The sequence below is a fragment of the Pteropus alecto genome, unplaced genomic scaffold (assembly GCF_000325575.1).
Source record: "Pteropus alecto unplaced genomic scaffold, ASM32557v1 scaffold38, whole genome shotgun sequence".
In the NCBI taxonomy this organism is placed as follows: Eukaryota; Metazoa; Chordata; class Mammalia; order Chiroptera; family Pteropodidae; genus Pteropus; species Pteropus alecto.
Window position 1 is genome coordinate 8330494 of NW_006442512.1, and position 22358 is coordinate 8352851.

Consider the following 22358-nt stretch of genomic DNA (forward strand, 5'->3'; position numbering starts at 1 on the left):
TCATTTCCTATAGCCACATCCTAACTTAAGCTTAGATTCTCAGATTCCAATTCCAGTGTAAGAGTTTTCGGCATGCTGTAAAATGTTGTATCATCTTACATGAAATGGATATTTCCCATTACTATCTCAGGTGATTCTGCTATTCAGTTACACACTTGGACAAGGGCCTTGTATGAATGAATCACCATAGGCAGGTTTTAAAATAAAAGGGATTCAGGTAACATTCTAGTTGAATCACATGACTACGTTATCTTTTGATGGAGGGTACAATACTCTCTCTTACTCTAAGAACACTTCACAGAGTTTTAGGATGTTAGGTCCTGTTTGCCAGTCTCATATTCCATTCACAAAAGTGGGGCAAGGCCTTACCCTATTCTAACCTAGGCACATAACTTGAACAGTATTCATTTTATTAAAGAAGACCACTTTTAATGTTTTGTTATGTTAAAAATCCTCTTGTGCAGCTCAACATGATACTTGTCTTGTTCTAGCTTTCTAAGCAGAGTAAACCCAGGGTCTGGGTCTTTAAAATGCTACCTAACCACATCTGGGGTGTATATTCCTGAATTTCATAATTTAAATAGTAACAGTAACACTAAAATATGTATTAAAACTTATAACACATAAATATAGATCACATTGTCTATCATGAAGCATTTAAAAAAAAAAAACTTTTATAGTAGTATAACAGAAACACAGAAGAAAACACATGAATTGCAAGCATGCAGCTTATATAACCACACTTAGTTTAAGAAATAAAGCATTACTACATTGCTGAGCATTTCAAAGTCAATGACAGACCATATAACATAGAATTCTTATTTACAGGAAAAAAATCTAAGATTTTTGGATTGTTTATTATATTCCAGTTACTGGGCTAAATACTTTATAATGAGTACTTCTTTGAAATTCTCAGAACACCATTTGAAGTAGATAGTTTTGTGATTTTGCCCATTTTACAGATGAGACACGAGCTTTAGAAAGCATAAGTAGCTTTACTAGGCCTCATAGTTTCTAAGGAGTGGAGTAAAGTGTTGAACATAGGTCAATTCTGGTTGCAGAACCCAAGTTCTTTATATAAAACCCAGTCTCTCGATGGAATGAATGCAAATAATGAGATTTCAGGCTCCAGAGATATGATGTGAGAAATGTAATTTTGATGCATGAATCCTTCTCAGAAACCTCAAATCATATTGTGTCTGCCTTCTTACCTCTTTGACTAAGGAATTGGAGCCTGAGAAGCCCTATTGGATGAAAGTCAGCCTAAGAGGCAGCTTAGGAACAGGACTGAAAGCTTTAGAAAAGGGGACATGACAATGATTTGCAGGGGAAGGGAAGAATTGAGGACACCAGACTCTTCTCAAGTATATTACAGGTAAATAAATAAGCATTTCCCAAATTTTAGAAATGTTCTATCAGTAAAAAATGATTAGATTAAAAAGATGTGAAACTAGAAATATAGCACTGCACTTAAAAAGAAAAGATTTCATGCACAATATGAAATATACTGGTAATTTAAATATGTGAAGTAGAAATGATAAAATGACAAGCAGTTCAAATGTCTGCATCTAAAATGCATTTAGTATGAATTACAGTCCACTATAAATGAAACATGCGTAGTTCACTTTTACCAAGTCTGTCTAAATAATATTTGTAAACAAAATATATTTAGTTGACATTTAAATGGAAATATTCTTGGTTAGGAATAAAATACAATGTAAAACCATATTAATAAAGTAGTACTAAACTCTATTCATAGTCACATATTAGCTCAGAATGAGTTATGTATCATTCTGATCAGTGACATTATATGAGTTTTTATGTGGTTTTAAAATTAGGCCCATATTTTTATTGTAGCATTCTATACTTCTACAGACTGACAGAATGGATCATAAAATGTATTCATGCATCGGTAGAATATTTGTTAATAAAGTCTTCATGTGTATAAGAAAACCCTTCTCCTATTTTTTTAATTGACCAGTTATCTACTAACGGATCTGTTAATTAAACTTCATTTGCTCTAAAGAACATGTGCCCCTGATCTGTTGATGGAACATTGTGTTCCCTGGTTGTTTCATTTTGCTCTTGACAAAGCATGAAAGAGCCAGCTTCGTTTTATGTCCAAATGTTTATTAAAATGGTGGTAGTGTCTGTTTCCACAGGATAAGGCACATTCAATGATACACAATCAGTGGTGTAATTAGGGAATTTGTAAACCACAGACATTGTCCAGTGTGATCATTTATAAGAGGCCTAACAATGTCACATGGATTTTACAAGGAGACAAATGGCCTTTTTATTATAGAAGTAAATTGATTTTTCTAGCCATTCTGCATTGAAGAGTTTACCACCGCGACCACAGTTGCTCTAGAAAGTAAAATAAATTATGGATTTCTTTAAAGCATTTTTCTTTTTCTATGCTTTCATAAAATGCATTTGATATATAATTTATAGTTTATCCTTTTAATTTAGAATTCTGTTATCCCCAGGAAAGCAATCATATAATTAACATGATCAGACAACTCCTTTTAACTCACTGGTCTCTGGTTTTCATCGCAATACCCTGACCTTTGTGAAAATGGACAGCACTGACATTTTATCATCCTCCTAAGTGAGGAATAGATGTATTTAGGAATGCCCAATCCTTACTACTTCATAGAAATAGAATGAGAACTGAGATATCTGTATTATGTGGCATTTTATGATAATATCCAAATACACCAATTCAATTATTATGTCTAATGGCAGAAATTTGCAACCTCTTTCCTTGGATGACTGACTATTCAGATTAAAAAGGTTCATTCCTGTCCTTTCCAAAATATTCTTAAAATAGTTTCCTCATCTGAAATGCATGCGTGTCTCCATGACAACTGACAATAGTAAAGAGGTTTATTTATATGTGTAAATATATATTTATATATTATCTATAAAATATTTCTTTGACCTATGTGTACCCAGGCTCAGTACTTGAGACATCATAGATTTGAACAAAACAAGATCTTTGCTCTCAATATAGAAATATATGCATAATAAGAAAATGTAGTTATTGATATTGTACTAATAAAAAGCATTGATTAGAAAACATATAACATATATTGTGTTTACCATATGCAAGACCTTGTGCTCAAGATTTTATGTATATTATACTGTTTAATCCTAAAAAAAATCTAAAATAGTTATGATTATGCTCATTTTACTTTGAGTAAACCGAGAGATACAAGTTAGATAACTTTCTCAAGGTCACGCAACCAGTAGGTGGTAGAGCTAGGATCTGAATCTTGGCTGCCAGACCTGAACTTTGCTCTTTACAAGTATATTAAACAACTCAAGTACTTGACAGTTACGACATTCTAATATGCGTTACACCATTTTATCTTTAAATTCTCCTTTTCATTAGCCTTATTTGCAGATGATAAAACAGATTATGATAACCCAAGATTGCATAGCTAGTAAACGAGTTGGGCCTTGAGCTGTAGTCAAATTTCTAATCTTGTCCACTTAGAACCTTTCCAAACTCTCCATGTCTATTAAAAGAAGGCCTCTTATTTAAAAAATGATTATGAACAATTATCAGTTACTAAGAATCCATTCTAATGATCAGTTTCCATAATGCATAGTATAATATTTGAAGGTAGTGAATGGCCTAATTTATGTCTCGTGTCTTCAGTTTTAAGCATTTTTGCCTATTGAAGAGGCTCAAAAAATGTGTGTTAAAATGAATTGATATTAGCTATAGCATGGGGCTAAGTTTTTGTATATACAGTCCTGCTTTTGTTACTCTCATAGCATTTACTATTAATTAAAGGGATAGGGATAGTGCATTTATCAGCACATATAAACGTATTTAGATAAATCATGGCACCATTTTTAAGAGTGAATAGGCAAAGACACAGATATATTATAGAATATAAGAATTGTAGGAATTTTGGGATCTGTGAACTAACTTTTAAGCTTTTGAACTATTTCCTGCCAATGAATTTTAGTTTGCATAATACTGTTTAGGATACAGTATTCAGTGTTTAAAGTTAAAATTATTAACCCATTGCTATACATAAACAACTACAGTTTCCAAACTTACTCTGTATTATTAAAAAAAAACCCATGAAATAGAACTTAATTAACAGTAGTGAGTTGAGGAATTGATCCCTTATTTTCCAGAAATGATTATAGATTATGTCTTCATCCAAAAACCAATAATATTTTAGTAATTAAATAATTTATTAACTTATTGAATGTTTTAATTCTTGTTGCAAAAAAAACCAAAAAAACAAGTGCTTGTTTTGCAATCCTTATTTCTTCCAACAATCTCAGTATAATCCAGATTCCTAGCTTGCTAAAATTTTAATATAATTTGATTCGCTAGCAAGCAGAACTATCTGGCTTCTAGATTTTTTTTTTTTTTAATATATAGTTGTTTCAAAAAAAAAAATGTTTCCACTGGTGATATTTCACATACTTAATCAGTGATCACCATTCATTTATGTATATCAGTGCATGAGAAACACATACAATAAGTCAGGGAAGGAAGGTTAAAAGAAAAAGAAGTATGTTTTCATATCTTTTCTCAAAGAGGTTAGTAGAAAATTTTCTTGTTGATACAGATTTATTTTAATGATTTTAGAAAACATCTCATCATAAGCTAAAGGTAGAAAACCAAATAAGATGAACATCATAACAATTCAAGATACTTGAAAACTAAACTTAACCAAAGGCTACTAAGTAACCTTAGCCTAAGTTCCCAGTAACTTATCTACTTATGAGGCAGCAAGTTAGGACCTGTTTATTTGCAACTGATTTTGTAGCTTGTGTAGCAGGAAAAATATGAATGCCACTCAGAGAATGATTTTCTATTTTATTCTTTCATCTTACATTTTGTGTTCTATTGAATCCCTCAGAGACTATTCTTGTGCCATAGCAACACCTGCTGGGAGAGGGAAGTTGGAGCAGCCACAACTGTTGCCTGCCAAACCTGTTTTCCTGATTGAATGGCACTGCATGTCCTCCATCTTCTAATACTAAACCCTCCAGAGTTACTACACTCCAGGATTCTGCCTCTCCCCATATGTTTCAAATAACTAACAATGCCATTGTATTACGATTTTCTACAACTCTTTAAAAAAATAAGCATTGTGTATGTGTGTGTATGCGTGCATGTACATTTCCCCTTAGATATTCCAAATGCAAATGCCATGGTATTTTAACCTCATGTTTGTTTTTTAAATGTGCTTCCTTTCTGCTCTATTGCTAGATTTGTAAAACATTTCAACCTCATTTTATTAGCATCTCTTGATTTCTTATAGGTGAATCCATAAAAAAAAAAATGTGTCAGTGCTAAAAGAAAAGGGCAGTTTTTATTTACAGAAGTGTGATAAGAGATGTATTTATGCTTATTCATATCATGGACAAAAACATTAGGCTTACCATCTGGTGTGAGGACATATTTTAAAATAAGTGCCTGTGTCATATATGATTTACCCACAAGACTGTGAGTAATAGGTCTTAGAATATGGGTCCACATGGGCATCCCATTGTAGAGTCAACTAACCTTACTCTATTGCTAATAGAGGAAAGCCATGGACAAATTACTCAGTACTACCAAATGTTTCCAACATTTTACCTTTCTGTATCATTCTTGTGACCAAATTAAAACTTACTAAAAGTACTACTTTTATAAAAACTTTTTAAATTAAAAATAGAAATGTGTGAAAATGATTTTGAAATTCATACACTCTATACCTAAGCCTTGGATAATCAAGAGGTGACTATTCATCAATAGTTTTCTTAATTTGGTTGCTTAGTAACCTCGATTGGTGCTCATCAATCGATCAAGAATTATACTAAGCACCTCTAAAATATTTAAATATTTAAAATGGTGTGGGAACTACTGAGGAAATAAATAAAACCTGGTGCTGACCACAGGATGTTTTAGCTATACATGTAAGGGAGTACACATTTTTCATGACATATGTAGAATAAATTGGATACTCTGTATTTCAGGGACATGGAGAATGAATAAAAGATACAGATATCAGGAAAGACTTAAGAGAACAGAAAACTTAAATAGGGCTTTAGAAAATAAGGAATCATTGGATGGAGATTATGAGGGCAAAGTAATTCCCAGAGAGAAGGAAGGAAGATGAAGAGCTGGTAATGAGCCAGGTGTGTTAAGCAGACCAAAACACCTGCCTAAACCGCATAGAGAGCTTTTCACAGAAGCATTATGCCTTAATAAGAGTTGGCAAGTAAGATGGAAAACAAACAATAGGATTTAGAGCTTTCCTAGAAAATGGGGAGCTACTGAAGATATTTAAATGTTAATGTGACAAGATTTTTAAGAAAGAATTATTTAGAAATGGTAAGATTTTTTTTTTAAGAAGAAAAAGAGACATTCATGAATTTGATTTAAGTAATCTGTTTGTAAGTGGGTAGATAATACAGAAAGAAGTACACCAATGCAATAGATTATTTTATGATATTAACTTATGGCTCAAGGAAGTTTTCCATATTTTAAAATAAAAACCTTGACAACCTTTACTTCTTTCATGAGAAATGAACTTGGGGTGTTGTCTTTCCTCAAACATTGTTTGTTATCAGTCATAGTTTCTAAAAGGAAACAAATACCAGGAAGTCCATAAATAAGTGAGAAGACTTTAGCTAGTTGGATTTCTTTCGTTATCTCGGATATCTTTCTAGCACACCTTACTAAATACTTTAATTGACACACAGTTACTAATAAAATGGGCTGTATATTAGTTCAAAAAATATTTGGGGGATTTAGATTGGAATTATTTTTGAGTTGGAAGTAATTTTCAGATTTGCCTTACATGGCCAATAGTCATCATATAAAAACTTCCCTGTGGCCACAGAGCATCACATTCTTAGACAAGTTTCATGTATTAACACAATTATTCTTAGTGGTGTGTTCAAATCAACTATTATTTCAAATATTAATTTATGGAGATTTTAAAATATAGATTACAGTAATAATATTATTCTCACTTACATTGAATATACTTCTTTGAGTGGAAGAGAAATGAGTAGAGTTATAACAAGCATGCTGACAATTTCACTTACCCAATGGCTTATCTCACTTATCTCATAGTCCATTATGACAAGTCATTACTCATATGCCATTGATAGTTGTTGCAATTGCAAACTATTTATTTCTTAACTTTCATGTACAATTATTTTGTGACTTCTCAAAACCTAAAACTCTGAATATATTCATGTGCATGTCTCATGCTTACAAAGCTAATGTGTCGTTTGTTAGCAAAAAAAAAAAAAGATTGAAAACTACTGACTTGGACACTGAGAAAGCACTTGAGAGTGATAGAATATCTTTCCTTTATTACTATGTAATCTGAAATAAGGATGTTGTTAACTTTGCCATCTCAATAGGTCACCAGAGATGAAACTCACATAAAATCTATAGTAAAAAATTTTAATTCACCTGTTGTTTTTGAAGGTTAAAAGAAAAAGGTTTTGCTTATTTGTATTAGTTATATCTACAAATTCACACTTTACTTGAGTCTTACTTTTTTACAGGTGTTTATATAGATCTGGTCAGCATGAGAATCTTGAATCTGACCTCTAGGGGTCACTTTCATAATCACAATTTTTTTGAAGTCCGATTTACATATGTTTTAAATAGAGATTATAGATTCTACTCTAGAACATGCATATGTATTATAAACTATTCCAACTCAAAAATTCAAGTATAATTAAATCAGTGTCATACTTTGATATTCTTGAAAATATGAGTCTGGTAGCTCTAGAGACAATTTTACTTATTAAATAGTTTATTATGATTTTTATATTAAAATAAATATTTTTGTTTAAATATCTGCTATTAAAGTACACTCCAAATATTTATATATTTTAAAACAAGTTTTAATAAGCATATTCTGATATCTTTGTTTCATAAAACATGATACTTTCTAATAAAGTTAAGATGAACTAGCCTTCCCCTGCATTCTCAAGTAAGAAAAATAAACCAGACACTTTCTGAGGAAAGACTAAAGATTAAAATTCCTCAGCTTGTCTGCAGCCATGCCACACTGAACAAGCCCGATTCCATATGATCTCAGAAGCTAAGCAGGGTCAGGCCTGGTTAGTACTTGGATGGGAGACCACCTAAGAAGATCAGGTGCAGTAGGTGTAAAAAATAAAAAGTAAGGGACTGTAAACTGACAAGGTCCTTGCAATCTGTGAGGTCAACCAAGGGTTGCCTCGCCTAGAAAAATAAAATAAAATAAATAATAAAAAATAAATAAAATATAATTCCTCAGCTTCTTTCTCAATGAAGAAATGAAAACATTTTCATTTTCTATGTTTGCATTATTTTACAGTCTGTGACAAAACAGAATAGTTGACAGAAAACCAGTTTGTCCAAATTACTTGTCTATTTATTTAGGTTTGGAATGATAAACTTTGGTGTCATATCATGTTTTTTTTAGGTTTTTCGATTATAGCATCTCCAACAGTAGCATTGCAGATAAGAAAAATCAAAGTAAAGGCAGTTATAGACTATATATCAGAAAATGTATCTTTGTGTTTTTATCAGCAGGGACTTTTTTTAGCAAGTACATTATGAATACATGTGGACCTCACAAAATGCAGACATTTCAAAATTTTCTACTAAATTTGATGTTTTTGTTGTGATATTTAACATTAAAAACTAATTTAATTGATTAGAGAAAGGGCATAAAAACATTATATGACAAAGTTAAATAGCATGTCCATAAACTGGCTCTTCCTGTATTTTTTTTTTATAGCTTTTCTATCCAAATCTTTAAATGAAAAGAGAAAGAATAGTAAAACTGACTCTCTTAACTCTCTCATACACCCCCACACATCTCAAGATGTGCATCTGAAATTTATATTAATGATAATGATATATTTTGCAAGAGCGTCTGCTATTTGTATGGGCTAATTATACAATTACTACAATTGATTGTTATTTATCACTTTTATTCTAAAATGTTCATGATTTTTATCTATTATATTTATTTCTATTATAGTCATAGATTTTTACCTTCTTACCTCCTTATCTTTCTCTCTCTTTCTACCTCCCTTCCTTTCTCAATTATTTCATGGCTTCCTGGCCTATGCCAAGCAGGAAAGCAGGGCACCAGACTTTAGAGTAAGACACTCTGAGCTTTCAAGGAGCTGTCTGCTCAGTAATATGTTTTACTCACTTATTAATAGTGATATAGGTATTCATACTATTTTCTAGCTTGCTTTTCTTGCTTAAAAATATAAATATCTTTATCAATAAATGTAGGTCTACTATGTCATCATTTAAAAGGCTGCATCATATTCTATTGTGTGACTGTACCACTGTTTATTTAACACATCCATCAGGCTGTTTTGGACTTTTTTGTTTTTAAATTAAAGTAGTGTTATGATTAGCGTTCTCACTGAGGTTTGTAGTTTCATAGTGACATTAATAAAGTGGCATTTATGATGGTAAAACTTATGACAGGGTAGCAGGAGGCCTGGAAGAATTAGACTGGTACACTGTCACAAGAAGAAAAAATGATGACTTCTACAAAGAAATCTACTTGTAGCCATGAAAAGAAATAGACAGATATGAGAAGCATTTTTGAAAGAGATACCAAAGCAGCTGATAGGAAGTGGTGAGAAAAAGGAAATGGTAAAACAAAGAAAACTCTATGGTTTTTAATTAGCTGATGAGTTGCGTTAATAATTAGCTATCAACTAAGTCAAGACATAAATGGCGTTGAGGTATGGTGATTTGAAAGACTTGGAATATAGAAATAGGCTGCAGTTATAAACTGGAAGAGCCTTGGGTTAAAGTTAGAATTCGTATTATCAACAAACAAAAGAGATAAATTTTTAAGAACAAATGAGATCGCCTAACAGAAAAGTTATAGTAATAATTAAGAGTTGAGTATAGAATTCCAGAGAATAGGAAATTTAATGTGGCTAGAGAGAGAGAAGCCTATAAAATCTTTGAGAATTTATAAGGTCTTCTTGGTCGAGAAAGTTGCAAAAAAAGGATTAACTCCAATTTCAAGATTTAAAAGGACTATAGAAGAGATTAAAATAAACCATATTTTATTTAGGCTTTGCTATTTAGTGAAAACTGAGCTAATTTATTTTTTAAAAATTGTTAAGTTACCTAGATTAAAAATGAGGTATACATTTCTGTAATTTTGGTTACATAGAAAGGAAAGTGTATCTAAATGAATAACAAATTTACAAAGGGACTTTGAACTATTTAGCATGATAAACTCAAATAATATATAGCTAGTCGAGGATCTATGTGTGTATTTGAATGGCCTAATGTAATAAAATCTTTGTATATTTATCTTATGAAGTCAGGAAATTAATACTTTCACTTAGCATCACTTCTATTTTTAACTTTTTACTGTTTGTTCCTGTAGTCAGAACATTAATAACCGTGGAGCTCATAAAATATAAATTCTTAGTTTCAAAAATGAAGAAATTAATACTCAGACCAGTTAATCTTGGTCAAAGTCATGTGGCTTATTTTTGGAAGAAATGAGGATGGAAGATTTCATATAAGAACACTCCATGAAGTAATCTCTTAATTTACAATTTCTTTTAATTCATTTCATATATATTTATCAATATTGGGATATTTATTTGAATTGGTATATCTTGAAAGTAGTTTTGGCTTGTATATAAAAAGTATTCTAATATAGATAGATATAGATATTTAAGATAGATATCGACATATAAGATAGATAGATAAGGTAATTTGCAGAATATGCGTCAGTTATTCCCCTACATTTCTATCTTGACCCTTTTTTATTGTCCCTGGGAAAGTGTACAAGAGATGGGCAGGGGAAATTTGTCCAGTTTGTTCATAGTTGCAGAACAGTTGTGAGCAGGAGTACAGTGCTAACTTAAATTATTCATTTCAGACACTGTAGTTTACTGGATGGAGCCTGCTTCAAGGGTCATGTTTCTACATTGCCCACCTATTAGAAATTGGCATAATTTTAAATTTTGTTCAAATCAAAGTATTTATTCTCTCTTAATCTCAATGTTTTCGTTTGTTAAATTCTAATATTAAATATTTGATCCTTAGGATTATCAAGGGATTAAATGAAATTGTAAAATCCTTAACTATCCCTGTCACATAGTAAGAGCATAATTAATATTAACTGCTGAGATTATTGCTGTTATTATGTGTAATTTCTCATGCAGCGTGAGTAAATATTGAAGCTTCTTTTTGATCTTATTGTTGGAAGATGCTGCTTAGAATTGCATCAATCCCTCATGATTCACTTCTAAAAGAATAAATTATTTAACGAAATCATGTAATTGTTTATATTTTCAAGAATGAATTATTTAATCAAATTATTTAATCATGTAGAGTTTTTAAATGCAGCCATTTTTAAACGTGTGATTTGTCATAGCAATTCCTAAAATGTATATATCTACTTCAAGAAGGTGGTGATTAATGTTTTAATGTTTTATATTTTCTAATTTCTGAGATGCTATACATTATTTAACTACTTTTTTTAAAAAATAAGTAAATGAAGGAATTAAATGAAAAAGTATACATAAAGATACTTAAATACTAAGATAATGCTCATATCTCTTTTGATTTGAATTTATTTCGTTCCTATGTGTAATAAGAGAAACAACGTTTCAACATTAGTTGAGAAATAATTAAGTTTGTTTTTGTTTCTGGGCACTGAAGCACAGTAATGCTAGAAGAGAGAATAAAACCTTTGCCTTTTCAATCATATGCAGTACTCTCCAAAGGGGCATGTTACATTTATCAGAAGAATGGAATTATTAATATATATTTCTATTTATTCATATTCTGGCATTCTAATTTAGCCTGTGCTTTTTGAAAGATATTCTATCGCATAAATACATTTGAATTCATATACATTGTATAAGAAATAAAAGTCTTCCAAAAGAACAGGTGATATTATTTATAAGAAAAGTCATTGGGTAGTACTTGCCTCTTGTTACTTCATGTTTTCTGTAAATCATAACATATATATGTATATATATATACACCAGCACAATAAAGTAAGTTTCAACCTAATTTACTCATCAATATCTTCAGTAAAATCAGAAATTAGCTTAACAAGAAAATTACAATTCTTATTGAAATATATTTTTGAAAATTCGCATAAGATTAATTTTACAGAAATAGTGGCAACAACATGACAAACTATTTGCAGTGATCTCAAAATGTCTTAAAGTGAAATTACATGGAATTCAAATGTCAAAATAACATTACAAATTCAAAAAACAAGAATACAGTGCATTGTCAGAGTGTGGCATTGCAGTCAGTTTCATCTCATTTCCACTAGAGAGAAAACCTTAGCAATTTGGCAATAGTTTCTAAACCAGAGTGAAATTTCTAATTTTATAACAAACGTTCTTTTTCCCTTTCAAACTACTACTATGCCTGCTAAGTCGACTTTGTCTCTTTGACCCTTTGGTATAGCATTCTTGGGTAAGAAATAACAGCATAGGAAGCAGAAGACTGAAAAGCTAATCCAGCTCTCAGCAAGCAGAATCACTCTTATGTCAAATGCAGATGTTAAAGACCCAGTTAATGGCTGATAATGACAAGTCATTGTATAAATTGTTCTTATGTTAACCATTCACTTTAATGCTTTATTTATTTTGCTAAAGTTCAAAGACGTCATTCAAGAGAGTTCTATGAAAACAATTCAGAATTGTTCAAGTGAGGATAATTTTCCACTTATTCCCAAGATCTCTATAATTATTGTCATCTGAATTGTCACACATCTTCAACCAGCAGAAATTGTTTCCTTATGATTTTCTGTGTTTGAGTATGATTTTCCAGTTTATACTAACCTTGAAAAATTTTCTTTTTCCCATTTCAAGTTCCACCCAATCTGACTGTTCCACAGGAAAAATCACCTTTGGTCACCAGAGAAGGAGACACAATAGAACTGCAGTGTCAAGTAACTGGAAAACCTAAACCCATCATCCTTTGGTCTAGAGCGGATAAAGAGGTTGCAATGCCTGATGGGTCAATGCAGATGGAGAGCTATGATGGAACACTGAGGATTGTGAATGTATCTAGGGAAATGTCAGGAATGTACAGATGTCAGACCAGCCAGTACAATGGATTTAATGTGAAGCCAAGAGAAGCTTTGGTGCAGCTCATCGTACAGTGTAAGTAAAATATATTTTTTTTAATGTATTTCTTCTGGGAGTCAAGGGGAGAAATAATACAATTATCCTATTAGTAAAATTAGGTGATTTTTGGAATTGGATTAGGATAAAATATTTGTACATTATACCCAATTTAAACTTTAATTTTCCCTAAATCTGCCTATTACCTGAGCTAATAGAAAAGAATTGTATTTGTGTGGTGTGTGTGTGTGTGTGTGTGTGTGTGTGTGTGTGTGTGTGTGTGTGTGTGATGATTATAATGGTGTTACATGCTTGGTTAATGCCAAAAAAATCAACAAATCTAATGGTTGAAAACTGGCCATGTGCAATGAAGCAAATTGGAGACTGGAAGTCATTGCTAATTTAGATTATTATACTATTTTGTTTTCTCAGTTCATGTTTCTACTTCAGAAAATTATGTGCCCTTTGTCCAATTTATCTACCAATTTCAAGGAATCCTTTTGTTTAAATTTTGGAGAACTAATCATTGAAATGCTATGTTTGCATATTTGAAGTTGTAAGAACAGATTGCATAATTATCTATATTGAGATAATTCAGGCAAATATTAGGTATTAAATTTTTGCTAGACTTTCTTAACAGGTGATTGTTGAATTGTGATATTTAATTATGATAGATATTTTAACTATTTTTAGGGAAATCATTATTAAGTTCTAAAAAATATTACAGGCATTGTATGCTTTGTATTTGCTTTTACTATTAAAAGTAATTAAATTCATAAATTTAAGAAGTTTAACAATGTCATTGGTGTTGGATTATTAGAGAATGTCTTGATAATTTAGATTGCAGTTGGTGTGGATATTGCTGAAAGAGAAAGCAACCTAAACACAGTCTGTTCAAACTCCGCTAGTGCTGATTTAAATTTTAACTGATGTACTATTTGTTAAATATACAGTGGCGAAGTCTTCAAAAAAATAATGAATTAGATGAAACTATACACTTCAATAAACAACAATATTGTTTTCTTTCTGTGGTTCTTTTGTAACTCAGAAAATGAAAACTAGAATTTAATCCCAAAATGTTTATTTTTATATTAGAATTAAGGACACTGGCAGATTGGGCTAACTGACTTTAAATTTGAAAGAATAATTGATGTATAGAAGGATTATGTTTGAAACTGATAACAATAAATGCATTTATGAGGTAAGCGAGTGGTGGGATGGGGAGCTAAATTCTGCGTGCTTGCTTAACCATCGCTTGTCCCTATTCTCTAGAAACTTCTATAAATATGCAAACTGATATGTGTCAAGTACCTTGGCTAGTTTCCGACTAAGTACAAGTTTTTTCTCCAAATAATTCAGCTTTTAGATGACAGGTTCCATTCAGCAGTTCAGTATTGCTTTTTCCTCTCACTGACCTTTTATGCCCATGACAATAAGCTCATACGTAGGAGGTTCATGGAAAACAGGTTTCAGAAAGAAAAAAAAAAATTATGAAAGAGAAACCTCTTCTCAGTTCTCCAAAATATAAGTAACACTCTCAAGTGACTACAGAGGAAATTGATAAAATTTGCAAAACTTCATTCTTGTTGATAATCCCAAGATTCTGTGCTCCTCCAGAGTTATGCACAAAACTTCAGTGTTCCTAAAGCTATTAGAGTAATTAGTTTTCACTCTGCTCATATCTCTTTGAGGAATCTCTGATACAAATAAAAGCTGTGGAACCCAGTGATTCTAGGGAATTTTGAATTAAAGTTTCAAGAATCAAGATGTCTAATTTCCATAGAAAATACTGATGTCCAGAATTCTATCGGTGCATTAAATTTCCTTTTTTTTTTTTTCCGTCTTAGTAAGTACCATAAAAAATGTCAAGTTCTGCACAGGATTTTAAAATCCAATCCTATAAAAGTAGATGGAGATAAATCCTAGCATGTTTTCTCTTGTGTCACAAAGATATGATTGACTGAAAGACACCAATAGATATGGGCAAAGTTCATTTAATGTAGGTTAAAGATTTGTATCCCAATTTGACTTTGTGGAGCAAGGCGGTATAATCTAACAACACTTCCTCTCAGAGGCAAGCTTCCATGGCCTGCCCAGGAAGGCAACTGGATGCTAGCAGTCTTGCGAGTGTCACGTGAGGATGCCATCGTGTCTTTCAAAAAGCTCCCTTTCATGTCTTTCCAACTCTTCTGAAAAATCTGGTTATGTGTCTGAGCATTTGCCAGATACAAATAACTGGAAACAACTCCAGAATATTTCTGAGTGAATCAAATCTTCATTTTTCCAGGCACATAATCTCTGCTAGCAGTCCAGCCTACCTAAGGCCAGGCATGTCTACCTAAGACTTATTTCTGCAAAAAAAATAAGGCAGAGGTCCTGATAATATTTTTTAAATAATAAACATTCTAATGTTTATAGTGATTTCTTAAAAATATGAAAAATAATAGGTATTTATCCTTAATTTGGCTAGCCATGCTACGTATAAGAAGTACTTATATAGAATGTTATTTCATACACATATACCTGCACATATACATACCTGCTTACATATATACATACGTGCATGTACATGTGTTTATATCACCCTCAACAATTAGTTATCAGTTACATCAAAACAAGCCATGTTTTATATACTTTGTATTCTCAGCCTAATATATCTTATAACTATTCAGTAAATGTGTTGAGTAAATGTGAGTTATAACAAATGAAATAAGACTATATAGATCTGTATATTTATATCTATCTATCTATCATCTATCATCTATCTGTCTGCGTCTGTCTTTATATTGCATACCTCTTGCTTCTTGCATGACTGGTTTTTATTATTTAGGTTTAGGAGTGTCTGAGGATTTGCTATATATAGTTTGATAGCTGAAAGTGCCTGAGTGTATAAAGGGAGATATCAAATTACTTTAATCATTACAGAACACAGTTTTCAGGACTTGAACTCTATATTTTATTGAAATCTCTTTTCTTGAAAACGTTTATTACATCAACAAATTCTAGGACAGTCTATTTTATACATGTGAACACACACACATATATATTTGTTTTGAAATATAAATAATGAAAAAGAGATGGTCATAATAAGTAAAAAAAATCTGTCATTTCCAAGCACCCGTTTTCCTTCCCTTGTTTAATTTTACTTGTATTCCATTAAACAATAACAAATCAAAAGGATTAAAAAAACACAAAAATAATTTTATATAGGACTTTGATGAGTGAGATCGTAAAGGCCTAAATATACATAGTGCATGTATTTCCATAATATATAAATAATGGAATGGTCCATTTAGTTTAATATTCGAAATCTCCTAATGAGATTTGTTCTTAGTTAATTTTGTATTAAAATTGAAAGCAATTGTTTTATTAAAACTTTTAAAATTATTTTTTTATCTCCAATTAATTTGCCTATTCTTAAAATGAGTGATTTAACAAGTGAAAGAAGCCTAGAGGTATTTTTATACCATTCTATATCCTTTCCAGCATACCTTAATCATCAAAATGAAATCATTTAAATTATTAAATTCTTGTGCACATTGCTCATTCCTAGAAAGCAGATTTATTTTATAATATTTTTAACTTCTAAAATTACTAATTACCAAAAATGATAAGGACCAGAATAAGAAGTTGTAAATATATTTTGAAAAATAATGGTTTAAAATTAATCTATTTTTTAATTACTAGATGAAACTGCAAAGTATGTTGTAGTTTTCATAACAGACTTTTGAATTTTCCACCATCACTTAATTTTATTCACGTGTTTTTGAAACTATAAAACAATTCTTTTGTTAACTTTAGGCTCATTAAAACAGCATTAAAATGAATCACTGAAAATAAAATAAAATAAATAAATAAATAAATAAATAAATAAATAAATAAATAAATAAATAATTGATTCGGAACGTTAAGGAGGAAATTTTTCCTTATACCCTTATAGCTTCTTTGGTAGGTCTAATAATTAAATTGACATAATATAAATTACATGAAAATAACATTTTAAGTTCATATATACAGAAGCTCCTTAAAAGTAAGTAGGAGACCAAAAGGCAAGTAGAGCAGTTGAGGCTTATATGCCATCCTCAGCTAAGGAATGGGATAGGGCTCTGGAGTTTCAAACGGGGAGTGGTGATTAAACCAGATGTTTGGTAATTAGATATTTGCCCTGTGATACAGATAGGTCATTCAAAAAAATGTTATCTCTTGTAAGAACTTTCGCTCTGGGCCAGGCCTCCTATCTCAATTCTTTTAGGTAGGTAAAAAGAAGTAAAGTTTTCCTTGGTCTGCTGGATCTTGATTGCTTCCAGTTCAAAATAATCCACTTGTCCAAGTTGTACATTTTGGGGTGGCATATTCTGCTTCCCTTCAATATCATTTGAAGGGAAATCATAGTATGTATAGAGCTTATTGAACAAAACTAGAACAATTTTCTAAATAAAATAACAGTAATAAAAGTGATTTTTAAATTTATCCATTGGAGTACAACATTTGAATATTGATTAAATAAAAATAATATTGGATGAATATATTCAAATATATATATTAAAGAAGAAACTAAGATATATGCCCATTGCCCTCTTAAACGAAATTGTTTTTTTCTTATATTTATTTGTGTAGTATATACACATAGTAGTATATGCTATAATTTTAATTTCATAAACTATATTATTTTATTTTAATAAAAGTTGTTTTTTTAAAAGGTTTCATTCAAAGCACTAATAAAATATTTTAGTAAAGTGAGTGTAATTTGAATATGTTTCTTTAAAAATCATTTGGAGAAGATATATACTTCTATTAAAGCTTCATTAAAAATATAACAGTTGTACCTACAATTAAAGATATTCTGTTTTGGAGTATAAAATATACACTAAAAAATCAAACACTGATGATGATGTTAAATTATATTAAGTAACAATCTTTCAGCCATCTCCAAATGAGATCTCATATACCACTTAAATTTATATTTTCATGTTCTTCACCTGTTTCTAAATCAAGACAAAATCAGGTGAAGAGAAGGGAGCCACAGATCAAGGATTTATTGCTCTTTCTCTCAAGAAATCTAGTGAAAAATGCATGTTGATTACTTTCAATCAAAATGAATATTCAACCAAAGCAGAGTATCATGGACCTTATAAAGAAAACGTTATTAAAAATATATTGGAATGTACTATAACATATATGCTCATTATTGTTCGACAAATTACTAATTTTTTTGTAGTGTTAAGATATGTAGAATGACTGCACTGAGCAAATATAACTACTTTTTTAATTTTTTAAAACGCAAAATTGCTTTGAAAATATTAGTGTGACTAGAGATAAATCTAAAGTTAATATAAAAGACAATGTAACTATTGATAAAAGAGGAAATAAGGGAACTGTTTGTCGTATACACACAGGAAGAAGTTAAAGACTATCCAAAGGAATTTATAAGTGACAAGAATTTTAACTTATTATCAGAACAATAAAATGGCTTCATCTCTGTAGCCTGGAAAGCCCTAGTTATTTCCTATTCTCCATAGTAATTCAGTCCATCCCTTCTCAGTCTCGTAATCATGGTAATTTGGTGTTGCCTCTGTAGTCAGGCTCCCATTTCTCTATTCTGCTTTTCCCAACAATCCTTCATCTGCTTTTCACCTTTTAAGTTCTGGCTAAGTCCCACCTCTTTAGGAAGCATCTTCCTGACTGAGAATGGTCCTCTTTGATACTGTAGACACTGCCGTTTAGTCTGCACAAAACATTTTAGAACTTGAAAGTAAAACTTTTTTTGAATATACATATTCGATGATACACTTTTTTTCAAAATCATTGGTTATTATTTCATCATGGCCTTTCTCAAAACTCTCTTGTAATATTGACCATGGAATTTGTTTAAGTAGCACAAAGGAATACTTCTAATCATTGTATGATTTTCACAACAAACTTTGATACAATTGGATTCACTTTTTTTCACCAAATGACTTGATTCTAACAGACTTTGGTTTGCTTTCATAATATAAATTCACCTCAAAAGTAAAAAAACTTACATTTGAAGTTATTCTAAAGACTACGTCGGAAACATAGGTGGTAAGTTCAAGGTTATTTTCAACATAGTATATAATCACTGCTTCTATAAGGATGATAACTATGAAGAGAGCATTCATTTGAAGACTATTTTTTGAATCAGAGAATCCTAATTTTTATCACTTATTACTATTGTTAAAAGATAAACTGAGGCAAATTAAAATTTTTAAGTTTATTTGAGCAAAATTCCCTTCTAAGAGGACAGTGCCAAATCGGAAGTGGTTAGGAGTGCTCCACCGATAGGAGCTCAGGGAGAGACTTTTATTGAGACAAGGCAGAAGCAAACTAAGTAAGGAAACTTCAGATTGGCTATTGTCTATAGCCTAGCTGGCCATTTTTGATTGGTTGTCCTTAAGTTTCAGTTTTATAACCTTGAGTCATTTACCAGTTTAGATTTGGGTTTGCTTAGGTAGAATGCCATAGCATTAGAACCACCTCAGTCCAATGGCCTCCTTACTTAATTAAATATTATATATATATGGCCCTTGGCAAATATCTTAATTTCTCTGAGCTTTAGGTTGTTTTTTTATTTCCAAAAGAAAAAATGTTTGCCATTTTTCAACTATTTATTTAAAATAAATTTGCAAAGTAACTAGAATGTTGTTTATCATATAGCATAAAATGCAAATTATTATGATTATCATTTTAATATATAAGTTTTGATATATTTTAATGTAAAGAATCCATTTTCTTATACATCATTCCTCCTACACTTTATTTTACTGTTTTTTCTAAAGCTGGTTGATCTATTTCTACTATAAACTCTTTATGAGCCGAAGCTACTCTTATATTTCTAGCATTACAACACTTGTCAAATTAGTAGTTTCTTGATTAACTGATCCTGTTTAGGGCTTCTGTACTGAGGAAAAGCTTAAAGCTAAAACTTTACTTGGTAAGGCATTCTTAATTTCATTTTCTCACTAGGAAACTTTGTAATATACTCGACTAGAAGGTAGGTTAAGGAAAGCTTTTAAGTTTACTAAGAAAATAATTTTTTAAGCATTCATATTTCATATTTTAACATTAATGATTACTAAATAGAACTCAGCATTTATTACACATTGTTTCTTTATTTGGATTAAATGACCCTACCATTCTTGTATTGTTTGCAGCTGTTATTAGAAACATTAATCAACTGTACCATGAGGCAATCTTAATATTTTGAAAACAATATTTATACTATTTTCTCCCATCTGACCTTGCCCTTCCCCCAGGTAATTAAGATCTTTTTCTTAAGATGGTGTACAAGTTAGACTGTATGAAATCAACTCTAGAATTTTTGTTTCAAGTGAATATGTTATATAAATGTCCTACCTCATTTTCCAGCGGATTTATTAAGAAATGATAATGAAGCTGTTTGAAAACAGATTTGTTTAAACTTTTTATTTTTATATTACTTCTGAATATTTAAAAATTAAACTTCTCATGTAATGCTATTTTGCAGAAAATCTTTAGGATGAATTTACTATAGCTGAACTGCTCTCGTTATCTGGGGTAGTCTCCTTGTTTCCCGTTTTCTCACTCTTCCAGAGAAGATAGCAGGGTAACCATTTAAAAAAGCTGTCAAAATAGAAAGTCTCCCATTCTAAAGAGCTTCTCACTGTAGAGCACAGACAGGATCTCATTACTGAGCAATTGAGCAACAATTACCTGGAAAGAGGATCAGTTCATCAAGTGTGTGGATTATGTAAAGAAAATAGCATATTTTTTCCCCTGGTTCCCTCTATTTACATCATAATGCAGATACAATGATAGTTTAATGTTTAGAAAACAAATCGTTCATTAAACGTTTTATTTTCAGCATCTATGCAAAGTGAAATAGGCACCAGCCAGTTTTAACAGAGTGATGAAAAGTATTGACAAGTTAACTCAGCCAAGTCTTGTGTTTGTTGATGGTGTAATCTCTTATCTCAGTACTGCTGCCTACCTCTGTTGTACAGAAATTCAAGTGGATGATTATAGCATCAAAAAGATATTTTCCCCTGGAAAACCTTCAGATATGTGATTAAATCAAATGTATTTGGAATGAAGAAAATTTATGCTTCCTCTCTTTCTCGGTTCTTTTCCTCTCCTTCCCCCTTTATCACTTTATGGAAAAATATTCTCTAAGGGAAGTGAACATAAATGCATATATAAATATATATGTGTAGCTATAAAAAAAATTTGTGCCCTTTTAATCTTTCTTAGTTAAAGGATTTATTTCTCATCCAAAAATAGCTATGTTCTTCCCAAATATAGACTTTAAGCATTTCCTAAATACTGTGCTCTTCTCCATGAAAATAAAAGGGTAATAATAATAAACCATTGAAATAAATTACACATAAAGGTTTACAATAATATATCTCATGAACATGCCTGTGACTTTATCAGTTTATTTTAAATATACTACTGATAAAATACTTAGTGCAGGAAATGCTTTTAAGAATATAAAATATGCAGAAGTCCGTCTCTGGTTAGGAAAAAAATGCAGAAGCACTTCAGAAGTTAGGTAACCATGTAAGAAATTGAATGTCAAAAAGCACTTTAGTCAGTGCATGATGAAACCAATCAGGAAGTAGGAAGTCAAAGGCTACTGTTGTGCAAGAGAGACCTGACTTCCTATCCTTCCAGCAAGATATACATTTACCATAGTGTCTAATCCACCTACAAGCATTGTTCATACAGTATTTTAGCTTGTATTAGTAACCTAGTAGTAATCTATAACTGCGCTGGAGGGGCTTCTTAAGCTTAACCTCATTCAAATTAATGGGATTTCCATAGGTACATATGGAATCAAATTCATTTACAAATGTAAGACAAGAACTACAGCTTACCAGTATGCCTTCCACTCCCCACTCCTGAGAACACTTGAAAATTCTGGAAACATTTTTCAATGGAGGAAGAGGGTTGCTACTGACATCCAGTGCATAAAGGCCAGGGATACCGCTAAATGTATCAAATGCAAAGGACAGACTCCGAACAAAATTTTTTTCTGCCCAAAATGTAATTATTAGTTGTGTGGGGGGATTGTCCTGCTAATTTTAGGGTGTTAAGAGGCATCTTTGGTCTTTAATCTTGAGATGCCAATAGCATGCCCTTCCTCTCATGCCATGACAATAAAAAAAATATCTCCATACATTATCAACTGTTTCTTGATGGGCAAAATTATCCCAGGATAAGAACCACTGTCTAGA

General features: G+C 31.1%; 1 protein-coding gene and 1 pseudogene across 1 annotated transcript in view; both read left to right on the forward strand.

The window, feature by feature from the left end:
• MDGA2 (MAM domain containing glycosylphosphatidylinositol anchor 2) overlaps positions 1-22358 on the forward strand; it is an 813395-nt gene that overhangs the window by 631175 nt on the left and 159862 nt on the right. The window contains exon 8 of the mRNA XM_006922688.3: positions 12871-13164. Coding sequence (XP_006922750.1) covers positions 12871-13164 — 294 coding nt within the window. The remainder of the gene's footprint in view (positions 1-12870; positions 13165-22358) is intronic.
• On the forward strand, positions 8040-8158 carry LOC112471700 (annotated as a pseudogene).